This window comes from Salvia miltiorrhiza, chromosome 2, assembly GCF_028751815.1.
Source record: "Salvia miltiorrhiza cultivar Shanhuang (shh) chromosome 2, IMPLAD_Smil_shh, whole genome shotgun sequence".
Lineage (NCBI taxonomy): Eukaryota > Viridiplantae > Streptophyta > Magnoliopsida > Lamiales > Lamiaceae > Salvia > Salvia miltiorrhiza.
In genome coordinates, this window is record NC_080388.1 from 32,343,543 (window position 1) to 32,357,196 (window position 13,654).

At 37.5% G+C, this 13,654-nt stretch overlaps 1 protein-coding gene and 1 long non-coding RNA gene across 3 annotated transcripts; one reads left to right on the forward strand and one right to left on the reverse strand.

Moving 5' to 3' along the window:
• Positions 1-534: 534 nt before the first annotated feature.
• On the forward strand, positions 535-10,657 carry LOC131012432 (uncharacterized). Of its 2 annotated transcripts, XM_057940383.1 has the most exons (7): positions 535-719; positions 826-2,382; positions 3,550-3,690; positions 3,822-5,580; positions 6,782-7,032; positions 8,472-9,283; positions 9,372-10,657. In XM_057940383.1, exons 2-7 carry the CDS (start codon positions 961-963, stop codon positions 10,489-10,491), a joined length of 5,505 nt encoding a protein of 1,834 aa, XP_057796366.1. In that variant the 5' UTR covers positions 535-719; positions 826-960; the 3' UTR covers positions 10,492-10,657. The 2 variants fall into 2 exon arrangements, with proteins under 2 accessions (XP_057796366.1, XP_057796365.1); XM_057940382.1 differs by having other exon boundaries at positions 535-2,382.
• Positions 10,658-11,434: 777 nt separating this feature from the next.
• LOC131012433 (uncharacterized) lies at positions 11,435-12,534 on the reverse strand. Its single transcript, XR_009097324.1, has 2 exons — positions 12,063-12,534; positions 11,435-11,693 (listed from the first exon to the last, which is right to left on the reverse strand). It is a non-coding gene; the product is annotated as an uncharacterized LOC131012433 (long non-coding RNA).
• Between the last annotated feature and the right edge of the window lie 1,120 nt (positions 12,535-13,654).

Consider the following 13,654-nt stretch of genomic DNA (forward strand, 5'->3'; position numbering starts at 1 on the left):
AAGATATTAGGGTATCATATATATATATATACTCTAATTACTTATGCTAAACGAGTCCTATATTCTACGACGATGTTACTAAAATAAAGAAAAATTTCGTTTTTAAGGTAAATAATTTTAAACTTTTTTTTTGAGGAATAAATAACTTTCAAACTTGAAACCCCTTTCACTTGCGTTTATCTTTTCTTGTTTTTCTTTTGAAAGTTTGTTTGTACGGTGTAGCTATTCACGTAGACAGTCCAAAAACCAATTATATATTTTTCCACACCCAAATAAAATCATATATTCCCATTTTGGCGGTAACGTTTGGTGGGAAAAATCAACAAAAATTTGAGAAATTCACTTTACACAGCACGTATCCAATTCGCAGAGCTCAGCGCGTGGCTACAGACCAGAGCCACGTACCAATAAAAAGTAGGTGGGCCCGGAGTTCCGACTCTCTTACTGAATCGTGCACGAAACGAGCTGAAGACGCGAGTGCTCTAAACCCTCAGGTATCAGTATATAGTTTTTCCATTGTTGAATTCAGAACCCTTTTTTCTCAATACCTCCGCCCCAAAGTAGTCTTCTAAAACAGTAGACAAAAAGCCCTAAACCAATTAGCAGCGGAGGAGGAAAGAAAATCGGAATTAATTTGCAGGATTTTATTTTATTGCCGGAAAATCTCAGTATCAATTGCAGAAAATTATGTTTGCGCGATTAAAATCGGCTGAAATCTGGTATTTTTAGGGTTCCTTTTTCTTTTTGGTGTGTCTACTGTGCATGATCCGTTATCCAAGGTCAGTCTTTCGTCGGCCTCATTATCTCAGATTATCTTATTTTCAGATTCTCTGAAGCTCCTTTCTGAAGAAAAAAGGGGAATTAATTGTTGGATTTAACGTCTGATGTGTGGGGAGGATTTGTAGTTATTCAGGGATTTTGTATAGTTTTTTTTGTATTTGGTGTCGGAGGGTTTTTGCTATGCGATTATCGCGGTCGGACTCAGTTGTGAAGAGAAGGAAAGATCAGAAGCTCAGGAATAAGTTTAAGGGGAAGAAGAAGCACAAGAAATTAGATGCTATTTATGAAAAAGGTTACAATAAGAGCCATAGAGGGGTCCCAAAGGTTGAGTCAAGTGAGTTTAATAATGAACAGAATGAACTTGAACTCCGGAGGAGCAGTAGGGCTCGTAAAGCGCCTATGCTGCTCGATTCATCACCTCTTCCACCTAAAAAGCGAAGGAAGGTTGATAATTGTGTGGCTAGTAGTGTTGAGAAAGTTAAGAGAGTAGATAGGAGGCAATGTGAAACGCCATGCTCAAGTTCAAGTGATGGGGAAAGTGATGGTTGGAGGTCAAGGTTGAGATCTAGGCAAAAGAGTAGAGGTTTTTCTGGGAGGGTGAGGGAGGATTTGCCACTGAAGGGTAAAAGAAAGCTGTTTCAGGATCTTGATCGGTTACGGGATGAACAGGAACCTCAGTTTTATAAGAAGAAAGAGCACCTGATGGGTGAGAAATCAACGGTTGTTAAATCAAAGAGGCCGGGAAGAATTAAAGCATCGAATGTTTTGGAAAATGACAACCAGGAGGTTGATTTGGAAAGTGGGTCGGAGGATGGGAAACAAAAGAACAAAGACGAGATTTTAGAAGTGATAGATGAGGCAGAAGGGTCATCTTTGGAGAATAAGTTGGAGTGCACTAATGAAATTGAAGTAGATTGCAATATGGCTTCACAGTTAGCTGAGGGAGAGGAGACTGCAATTGAAAAGATGAGATTAGAAGAATGCAACAGTAATGGGAATGTTGAAACAAGGGAAGAGCAAGTGGAGCAGGAAAAATTAGCATGTGATATTGTACCCGACCTAGTAAATGTTGCTGAGTTTGATTGTGGCTCAGCTGACCAAACAAAAGATGAAGGGCATCCTGGAAAGCCTCTTGAAGATGACGAGACAATGGACGAGCAAGTGGAGCTGGAAGAATTAGCATGTGATATTGTACCTGACCGAGTAAATGCTGCCGGGTTTGATTGTGGCATAGCTGACCAAACAAAAGAGGATGGACATCCTGAAAAGCCACTTGAAGATGATATTGATATTAAACCACAAGGCCAATACAAACCTTCAGCTGTTACTGACAGAAAACCAAGAATAAAACTTGGAAGGCGTTGTGGTTTATGTGGGGGTGGTACGGATGGCAAGCCTCCAAAAATACTTCTACTGGAAGGTGGCGGCAGTGATAATGAGGCATATAGTGGATCATCTGCTTCAGAGGAACCTAATTATGATGTTTGTGATGGATTTGGTGATCAATCTGGATGGCTTGGACGACTCCTTGGTCCTATTAATGACAGATTTGGTATAGCTGGAATTTGGGTTCATCAGCAATGTGCTGTATGGAGTCCAGAGGTGTGTTTTACATTCTTAGTTTCATATCACTGCAGTTATATCTCGCTTCACTAGCAATGTCTTATTTGATCTCTTATTAGACTGTTAATTTATCTTATGCTTTCATGGGCAGCCTTTTACAACTTTATCATGATTTTGTATTCCTATTGTTTTAGTACTCGTGGAAAATCATTAAATACAGAAAGTTAATTAGGATGGAAATAATGTTTCTCCTTTTTTTACCTGGTTGAGCATATGAGAAGCTAGGTAGAGGCAGACAAAGGGCTAAAAAATAATGTTCTTTATATGGGGTAAGAGCAATAATTTATTTACTAAAACATCAATGGATGAAGAGAGAAGTGTGTATGGTTTAATGATTTTTCTTCAAAAACTTGGCCACCAAACCCACTCTAAGGAGCCTCAATTTGAATGGCCAAAAAGAGTTACTTAATTTATGTGGTTATTAGTTTTTTCAGTTTTCTTTTATCTCTAGTTTTATAATTACAGTTGGTATGATCGGAGTTTTGTGATTCTGGATGGGTTGGGGGTTCTAATTGTTTATTAGTTTTGTATCATTTCAGACAGTATGCCATTGCCAGGAAGATCGCCGAGGCATTGTCTTGCCTTTTATTTTTATGGGGGATATGTATTCTATTGGCTTGAATAAATTCTAGTAATAAGTTTGTGCTTTTGAATATTACATCATATTGGTTGCCCGACTTCTTAAGTTTTTCTCCATTTGTCTGGTTGATCGACTTACTGATAATATGCTTTCCTTGAGAATGTGCAAAATATATGTGGCATATTCTTTTAATGTTTTTTATTATTTGGTTAATACAAGCTTTGACCTGTGACTTGGGTTCTGAAATTTGAACTAAATCATTTTTTTGTTGAGGAACCTTTTGTTGAACAAAAACTGCAAAAAGTTTCAGGTGCTACATCATTGGTCTTCTGCAACTGCCAATGAGGATGCAACAGATTTTGCAAGTTTCAAATATATCTTCTTTCATTTCTTTTATCATATGTGCAATAATGTCGTCTGTCCGACTTTCTGGACTTCTTTCATACAGCACATGTTCCTGCTTTTTGGTTTCATTATGTCGAAACATCTAATGACATGTTATTTATTTATTTATTAATTGTTCTATACAATTTTCTATCTGTTAGTCTGATGATTTTTTCTTACAGGTTTATTTCGCTGGACTTGGATGCTTGAAAAATGTGAGGGCTGCACTTTACAGAGGAAAGGTACTCAAATGTAGCCGCTGTAGGAGACCTGGAGCAACCATAGGGTGTCGTGTTGATAGATGTCCCAAAACTTACCACCTAGTGAGTGGCTTGCGTATTTTGTTTTAGCATCTCTTTCGCCACTTCAGGCTTCATTTCTTGCACATGCTTTGCTGTACCCTTTTTCCCTTTTGGTATTGACGGTGTTAGGCTATTTGTTTGCTTTTTTGCAGCCATGTGCACGAGCCAAAAATTGCATCTTTGATCATCGTAAATTTCTCATAGCCTGCACTGATCATCGCCATCTATTTCAACCATATGGAATACATAATGCACAGAGAATGAAGAAACTGAAGGCCAAGAAGCTGAAGTTTGATATGCGGAAGATGGCCAATGATTCGTATCGTAAGGATATTGAAGCTGAAGAAAAATGGTTAGAGAACTGTGGGGAGGATGAAGAATTCCTAAAGCGTGAGAGCAAGAGGCTTCAAAGGGATTTGTGGAGAATAGCACCTACATATATTGGAGGTGCAAACTCTGAGCAAGGTAGACAATTTGCAGGCTGGGAATCTGTTGCTGGGTTGCAAGATGTGATTCAATGCATGAAAGAGGTTGTTATTTTACCGCTCTTGTACCCTGAATTTTTCAATAATCTAGGACTTACACCTCCTAGGGGAGTTCTGTTGCATGGATATCCTGGAACTGGTAAAACATTAGTTGTGCGTGCACTAGTTGGTTGTTGTGCTCGTGGTGACAGGAGGATAGCATACTTTGCACGCAAAGGGGCAGATTGTCTTGGAAAATATGTTGGTGATGCTGAGCGCCAGCTAAGACTTTTGTTTCAAGTGGCTGAGAAATCTCAACCTTCTATAATTTTCTTTGATGAGATAGATGGTTTAGCACCTTGTCGTACTAAGCAGCAAGATCAAACACATAATTCAGTTGTGTCCACATTGCTTGCTTTGATGGATGGCCTAAAATCTCGAGGTTCAGTTATTGTAATTGGAGCAACTAATCGTCCTGATTCAGTTGATCCAGCTTTAAGAAGGCCTGGGAGATTTGACCGGGAAATTTATTTTCCACTGCCTTCTTCCAAGGATAGAGAAGCAATTCTCTCATTGCACACTCAGAAGTGGCCCAAACCAATAGCTGGATCCTTGTTGAAGTGGGTGGCAAAGAAAACTGTAGGATTTGCAGGTGCTGATCTGCAGGCTCTCTGTACTCAAGCAGCTATATTTGGTCTAAGAAGGAGCTTCCCTTTGCAAAAAGTTCTAGCTGCAGCTGGAACTAATAGCCCTGGCAGAAGATGCCCTGCTATTCCCAATTTTGCTGTGGACGAGAGAGATTGGTTAAAGGCTCTTTCATGTGCACCGCCTCCATGTTCTCGAAGAGAAAGTGCAATTGCTTTGAATGATGTGGTTTCTTCACCTCTTAAATCTCATCTTCTTCCATGCCTTCTCCTGTCTCTGACAAGGCTTCTGGTTTGCCTGTGTCTGGATGAGCGTGTCTGGTTGCCATCTAACCTTAAAAAGGCTTGCAAATTGATTAAAAATGTAATTGTTTCTGTCTTAGATGACCGGCAAGTGCAGAGTGATAATTGGTGGTTACATGTTGATGGTTTGCTTCAGGATTTGGATGTTAGAAATGAGATTGAGAAGAACCTTTTGCTTGCAAACCTTGTTGTTGGAGAGAGTAACTTATGCAGTTCTGATGTGGCAGATGAAGATACTGATGAACATTCAGGAATATTCCCATCCAAATCTCTGCAAATGGGTGCTCGCACTACGTTGTCTCAAAATATGTCTTGTGTGCCCTCTAGTAATGCAGGATTTCAAGTTTTGATTTGTGGGAATCCTAGATCCGGCCAAAGGCATCTTGCTTCATGTCTTCTCCACTGTTTTGTTGGCAATGTTGATGTATGGAAACTTGATTTGGCTAGTATCTCCCATGAAGGACATGGAGACATGGTTCATGGGCTAACACGTATACTGAGTATGTCAATGACTTCCCATTTCAACTCATTGAAATTGATTCTTTCCGTTTCAGGAGAAAAAAAAAGTAGCACATTTGTGATTTATGCTAATTTTAAAGTTATTCTTGCCTTGATAGACTGCAAAATTCTTTGGGACACCTACATTTCTGTTTCATACCTATGGAAGTGGGAGCTCCTCTTCCATGACCTTATTATGTTTATCATTTTGGTCTTGGTTTATTAATGAGTGAAACATAAGTTATGTTGGACATGGGTTGCATGTTGTGCTAAGATATCTCGAGTCCAATCAGGATAATTGAAGTGACTTACTAATATTAAGGATTATTTCCGAGTTTTCAGCTAAATGTAGAGTCTGCTTTATGGATTTGAATTTGAAATCATGCTCAATTTGTATAATCTGCACAAGATTTCAAATTAAATTGATAATATTTTCATAAAAACTGCCTACAATTAAGTATGTCTCGGACGATCTTCATCAGTGATTGTTGAATATTATTGTTTAATAACTTTGTTGTTTTCTGCACATTTTTTTTTTCTTTTAATATTGTTGGTGATGCAAACTTGGTTTTCATCTGTAAATCTGTTTGACCATATATTTCTCATAAGTGTAAGAGAATATTTTCCATTTTATCTGTCAATGTATTTTTATCTGCATTAGTGTATGCATTTTACAAATGCAATAGGCCCATTTCAGTTCCTTTACAGTTAGAGTCCCTGTTTAATGTTAGCAAATACCTTATATTGTGTTAGGCATGGTGCCTTTGCTGTTTGTTTTATTATTTAATTCGTTCTGTTTATAGAAAGTATTTGGTTTAGTGTGTCTTGGGTCTCATTAAGATGGTTCTATTGCAATTTTAAAGAGGAAATATTATTTAGATGTCAGTTTGTCGCATTAGCTATACGTGTGCATTTGAATAGATGGAAAATGGTTTGGAATTGTATTTAGGATTTATATAAAATGTCAGGGAGGGATAGAATTAAGTGATTTATGAGAATGTGATATAATTGTTTGTTTTTCTGCCAAGGATTGTAGCCATATTTTAGCTAGTGAGACAGTTCAATTCATCTTAAGCTTTGTTTTCATCTTTAGCTTCCAAGTCTTTTCCAATTGATTAAATGCTTATAAAGCTGTTATGATTCTAATAAACCTTATCCTATATTTCCCTTTGTGCACTGGATGATGAATATTACATGTCGCAGTGAGATCTGCTGGGGGACATGTTAGCATGCTTTATATGCCAATGATCGATTTATGGGCTATTGAGACATATGATGAAGCCTCAGAAGATGATTGTGAAACATCTAAGGTTGCCATGGAATATGAGTTCTGCCCAAGTGCTCATGTAGAGGGTATCAAGTCTCAAACTTCTGTGAGGAAGGCCTCATACCTCTGGACCTCTTTCGTCGAGCAGGTGGAGTCTATACGTGTAAATAGCTCCTTGATAATACTTGTAAGTTGGCATCCTCTCATTATATTTGTAAAGTTGAGATGGTTTGTTAATCACAGAATGGTTGCTAGTTGCTTTTGATTATTTTAACACCGGACTATGGTCACTCAGTATATTCCTTTTACAATATCAAGGGTCTATATTTGTACGTCTAGTCCCACTGTCCCAGGAAGCTGATATTTGTATATGTATGTATATGTATATAGACACAATCACAAACTACTTTTACCTTGGGCCGTCCTGAATTTGATCAGCATTTGTAGAAAGTTCTGTATATTCCATTATTCTCATATTTGTTTTTGAGGGCATGGTAGAAAAGTGGGCCTGGACTGGACAATTTAGAAAGAATGAAATAAAGTTTGTCAAGATATAAGTTGCATTCTTGCCAAGATTTTGTATTAAAATGTGAGATTTAGTTACTGTGTACCTTAGTTCTGATATAAACTGGGCATATTTTTGTTAGGAAAAAGGTGCTGCTGCATTCATTTGTGAGGGAAATCAGCAATCATATTCATGGGTTACTTCTATAACATAAGATGCTTGTTTTCTTTTGGTCATATTTTAAACTAAATTATTGTTGTTTATTCTGATTTGCATTCCAAACTTGAAGACTCTTTTTTCTTTATATTGCTTTACCATTTGAGCTACACCCCCAAATGGTAAAGCAATATGAAGACTCTTTTGAGTTTTAAATTTAGTAGGCTTTCAGCACGAAAAATTCCCACCCTCCCCTTTAGATTACGTGACAAAGTTCAACCCATAAATGTGGCCATGTAGTTTTGTCCTTTTCTCCCTCATGATGTGTTGTATCCATTCACTTGTTGTCAGCATTCAGTCAATGTACTTGGATTTGTACCCAATTTATGCCTGGTCATTTTTTAAAACTCTAATTCTGGGAGTGCCTTTGACCTTGTATGCAGCAGTGATGAGGAAAATTGTCTTAAAACACTTTGGCATTGTCTACGAGTTTTTCCTTCATGATATTTTGAATTAGGGATGCCAGAATAACTAATCTCTGAAGTCAATGGAGTTTTAAATTAAGATGTTATAGAAATGATTAACGCACCACTTGGTTACTGCCATAATTTGGTTCCATAGTATCTTATGCAGTCTGTTGCAAAGATCCTTAAGTGATGGCTTAGAAAGCTTCAATTTGTATTTCCTTTTTGTGCCATTTCAGCGGTTCTGTATCGACTTTAACTTTAGGCCTATTATATTTGTAGGTCAAGGATGTCACCTGGCAATTAGCAATCTGCTGAAACCAACTCATTTAGCTATCATTGTTTTTTCTCCTGTGTTTATGTTGTAGCTTTTAAGTGTATGTAACAATACTCATCTCACGGTTATAAAGTATCCATTTTTCTCTGGCTGTATTTTACTTTATTATTCAACGCACCATGACTTGAGAAATGCTTATTTGCAATTTCTTATCAATAAAACAGGCTACAGCAGAAGTACCATTTTCTTTGCTTCCTGACAGAGTAAGGCTTTTCTTTGGGAATGAGATATTGAATTGCAGCCAATTGAGTCCATTGGGGCATAAGGTGCCACAGTTCTCTGTGCAGCTTGATGGGAAATTTGACCATGATAAGGTGATTAACTCTTTTGCTGCTGAGTTGACCAAGGATTTGGTGCAGTATTTTATTCAGTCACATCATGGTGAAAATCATGTACACATAAACCCAGTTGAGGTGACAGCTTATCCCACGGTCGATGGTGATAACAGTCGAGTTTGTCATAGTAAACCTTCCCATGTGAGTCCCTTCACTCCAGGTGGTTTGACAAATAAAACTTTGAAAGGAAAATCAAGCTTGCAGTTGGCAATATCTACATTTGGCTATCAGATTCTTTATTATCCTCATTTTGCTGAACTTTGTTGGTATACATCCAAGTTGAAAGAAGGTCCTTGTGCCAATGCCAGTGGACCCTGGAAAGGCTGGCCCTTCAACACTTGTATTGTTCGTCCTTTCAACTCAAAGGAGGATGTTACTGCTGCTTCTAGTTCCAGCAATGTCAAGAGCAAAGAGTATGGTTCCGTTAGAGGATTAGTTGCTGTAGGGTTATCAGCATATAGAGGTGAATACAATTCACTAAGGGAAGTTTGCTCTGGGGTTCGGAAGGTTTTGGAGGCTCTAGTTGGAATAATTGATGATAAAATTCAAGCTGGGAAAGACAGAACCCAGTTCATTCGTCTTCTATCACAAGTGGCTTATCTTGAGGACATGGTTAGCAGTTGGGCTCACGCGCTACATAGGTATTACCACTTCTTTTACTGCTTTTTGCAATTTTCCTAATGTCTCATTTCATTCTTTTCTTCTCACTAAAACAAGAACTACTTTCAGTCTAGAGGTGGATGCTCATATTCCGGAGGCAAAAGCCAATGTTTTTCTGGGACCATCTGAAGGTGATGGCTGCAAGATAGGTGATCCGAAAGCAAATGTACACGGTTCTGAAGACTCTGAGAAAGGCTCCCAGGAAGTTAGTCCCACAGACGTTGGACATTCTAATCCAACTGATTTTGGCAATGAATGTGCAGATGCAGGTGATGAAGTTGCTGTTACTGTTCAAGAGCCTTCCCATATGGTTGTCCCAGATGATACTTGCTCTCGTAAATGCATCTTAGAGCCAACCGAAGTTAACTTACAGTCTTCTAAGTCTGAAGTCTTAGCACCGAATGGAGTTAACTTAGAGTCTTCTAAGACAGAAATTGCTGGAGATCATGCAGAACTTGAACACGTTCCATCTATCAAACTTTCCAATGGTTTCATGGAGAGTAGTTTGAAATTTCATGCAGATGGTCCCTCCGGTTCAGTTGATAAGCAGCATTCTACTCTTGCAGGAATGGGCAACCAGCCGAATTGTCTCCCAACTGATAATTGCATCTTGTCCAAAGATACCAGTGAAAACTCAGGTCAAAGTAATATCAACGTTAACTATTCACTGGGGCCTAAAAGTTGTAGAAGTGGTTCGCTTGCTATATGCGTTTACCAGTGTTGTCTGGAGTGCTTTGTCACCCTAAATAACTTATTGCTGGGGGTTATCAACGTTGAATGGAAAAGTAAAGGAAGTCAATCAGCCGTAGAGGATGTTCATGATTTTGTTGCCTCTTTATCTGCAAATCTTCATTTATCACTAAGTAAATTGTGCCAAGGTGAAATCTCTTGTGGCATGAGTGGGGAAGAAGGTGGTCCATGTAGAATACACTGTATGTGTCGAAAATCTCAGACTGCAGACGTGCCAGATCTGAACAAGTCAGACGAATTCTCGATGAAGAATTGTGATGGTCACGCAACGGGCAGGGAGGAAACGATTTCACAGGCGCTCAATTGTAGATTTGTTTTCAAGGATGGAGTGCTGGCTAATTTAGACACAGGTACTGATGTTTCTTATCATTGTAAATATGAGAAATTATGCCTTTGTTTTCTTATAGAGTGGTTGGTAACAAGCAATGGTTCACATTGACATCATCATATTATAGCTTCAGCAGTTGTTGCTTCCGCAAATTTTGATGCACTTGCGGAATATATAATTGTGGTGGAAACTACACATCATGTAAACGCAACGCTCAAATTTTGTTTTCCGGCCCTATTGCTTCCATAGTTGAAATTATTGATTTATTTACTTGAAACTCTCGTTTCCTTCTCTCTGATATTGCTATTTTTTTTATTTATGTGGAACTGCTCTCAAATTTGCCTGTTTATACATATACTCCCGTCCCTTAAATATATGTAGGAAATTTTTTGGCACAATTTTAATAAAAAGTCGTTGAGTGTATTGATAATGGAGAAAATGTCTCACATTAAAGGTTATTGTAAGTAGATTATGGGTAAAATAAATGTAAGTTATAAAAGTACAATTGTTCAAATTATGGGGTAATGTCTAAAAATAAAAAATACATATATTTAGATGACATTCTATAAAAAGAAATTAATTCATAATCTTGAGGAGGGATGAAATATATATTACTCCTTCTGTCTACATAAAATGTATTCAGTTTACCACAATAAGGTGAGAATCTTTCTTTACTAACAATACACTCAAATATTTTATTAAAAATGATGTCATTTAAAAGTGGGTACATTTTATATAGATGGAGGTAGGGTTGTAATCGAATCGAATCGAAGCGAATATCAACATATTCGATTCGTATTCGTGAAATGAAACTATTATGCGATTCGTGATTCGATTCGAGTTCGAATATTAAATTTGATTCGTTATTCGAATCGTTGATATTTTCGAGTTATTCGATTCGATTCGAGTATTCGATTCGTTTTATAATAGTTCCTTAAATTGTCGAACCGAATACTCGATTCGAATATTCGATTCGAGTATTCGACTTGCATTCGATATTATTCGATTCAAAAATCTGAAGTGAAAAAAAATGTTAAATAATATATAAGCCACAAATTCAAAATATTGTAAAATAAACAATATCCATGTAGAAACATACATCATGAAAAGTTTCAAATACATCAAAATAACATGATACTAGAACAAATGTCAAGCATTCAATCTTCCTTCAAGCTTGTAACTTAACGTGAAGCTTCTTTTGCAAACACCTCTTCAATCCACAACTTCTTTCTCCACATCATTCACTTCCACCATAATTTCATCTACTTTGAGGAGTATTTTCTATTAGATTTGAATTGTCCATTAACTGCATTCTGCCAAAACAAACATAAAATCACAAGAAATTTATTACAACTCAAGCTACTCATCCTGTGCAGATATTCAGATGCTTAAATTCAGATGCAGATATTCAGATGCTTAAAATACACAAGAAATTCAGATGCTTAAATATAAAAAACGCCACTAATCTGCTTAAAGGATACTGCTGTAGTTAGCCCTAACCAGCTCAATCAACGCTCAAAACTAAAAAAAATACCCGATTCACTACGCCAATTTCTCACAGAAAATCAGAAAAAGTCCCAACAGAAAAGCAAAGATAGGTTCAACTAAAGTGCTCGATCAGATTCAGAAATCTAGCAACACCGGAACCCAGAATTGAAAATGCAGGAAAATAGAAGCAATACCTCGGCTGCGAGATACTCAAGCACGGCAGCAAGTAAACAGGCGCGGCGACACGGTGGAGGCTCTGGAGCAGGCGGCGAGCAGATCTGCGGCCGGAAGGGTGGGGCGGCTCGGACCGCGCGGCGATGCAGATGCAGGTGCGGAGACCGGTGCAGATGCAGGCGGCGATGCGGCGCGGTGCAATCTCTGGAGCAGGCGGCGATGCAGAGGCATGCGGCGACGCGGCGCGGTGCAGATGCAGGCGCGACGAGCGGACCGGTGCATGCGACGCGGTTCAGGTGCAGGCGGCGCGGTGCAGGCGCAGATCTGCGGCGGGGCTGGGGTGACGAGGTTTAGGTGCAGGCGGGAGCTGTGCGGCGCTGATTTGAGGAATGAGGTTGAGGAGGAGGCGCTGATTTGAGGAATAACTTTTAGTGAATTAGGTTTAGGTTTTACTTTTTAGTATATTCAATAATTTAAAATAAAAAATTATATATATATATATATATATTTCGAATCGAATATCAATATTTCATTTAAGTATTTGAATAATAATCGAATACGAATCAGGCAATTTCGAATCGAATCTCGAATCGAGCAAAATTATTCGATTCATTTACAACCCTAGATGGAGGGAGTATGTGTGTGTGTGAGTGCTGGAAGAAGCCCTAAACCATGTCGATGTTTAACCGTTGAATTGTCATTTTAGTCCTTGGACAGAGAAGATTGTTGTTTATTGGAATTTGGAATCTTATTTTAACTATATACTCCTTTTTTTTCTAATTTAATAAGTTATATTTCCTTATTAGGATGTTCTATTTCAATAAACACTTTCTAAAATAGAAAATCAATACATAACAAACACCACTACATAATTCGTTATTTATGATAAATGTCATTATGACTCACACATAATTATTTCTCCTTTAATTCACCTTAAAAATAATACTTTTATTTATTTCTCCTACTCTTTGAACAAATATACCTAAAAGAAATTACCTTTTCTCTTTTATTCTGTTATAAATATTTATTTCTTAGTATTCATGTCCAGATCCTATGGTCTATTGAATTGGAACGGAGGAAGTACCATTTATACATGTTTGCATTATTGTTTTACCTCTCCTTTGGCATTATTATTTTTTCTTGGGTAATTAGTGTATAAATACATGAACTTTACTCATTTTCTGGTATTAATATGAACTTTAAATTCTAGTTATAAATATATGAACTTTACTCACTTTTGGTATTTAACATGAAGTTTAAAACATAGTTATAAATACATCAACTTTAAACTTGTTCAATTTTTGACTCATTTTTCATTTTTTCCAAATTAAAACTGACATGGAATGCCTGAATCTTGACGTGGACAATTCGGCACTGAGATACGATGACGTCGCTTTTTGGTTGGAGGAAAATAATTCAAAAAGCCAAATTCTTCTTTAAGATTTTGAGATTTCAGAAAGTCAATTTCATCATCCAGAAAGCCAAATTTAGAAATTCAGAATATAAAAAAAGTGTAAGAAATTGAACGATGAAGATTAATTTTTATAGCGAGAAATTGTCCACGTCAAGACTCAGGCATTCCATGTCAACTTTAATTTGATAAAAAAAAAAA

Excerpts from the sequence above, each read along its gene's own strand:
- LOC131012432 (XM_057940382.1), top strand. The coding sequence starts at position 961 with ATGCGATTATCGCGGTCGGACTCAGTTGTGAAGAGAAGGAAAGATCAG. Across the intron at positions 3,691-3,821 it reads GTCCCAAAACTTACCACCTA|CCATGTGCACGAGCCAAAAA; the intron begins GTGAGTGGCTTG and ends GCTTTTTTGCAG. Across the intron at positions 9,284-9,371 it reads TGGGCTCACGCGCTACATAG|TCTAGAGGTGGATGCTCATA; the intron begins GTATTACCACTT and ends AACTACTTTCAG.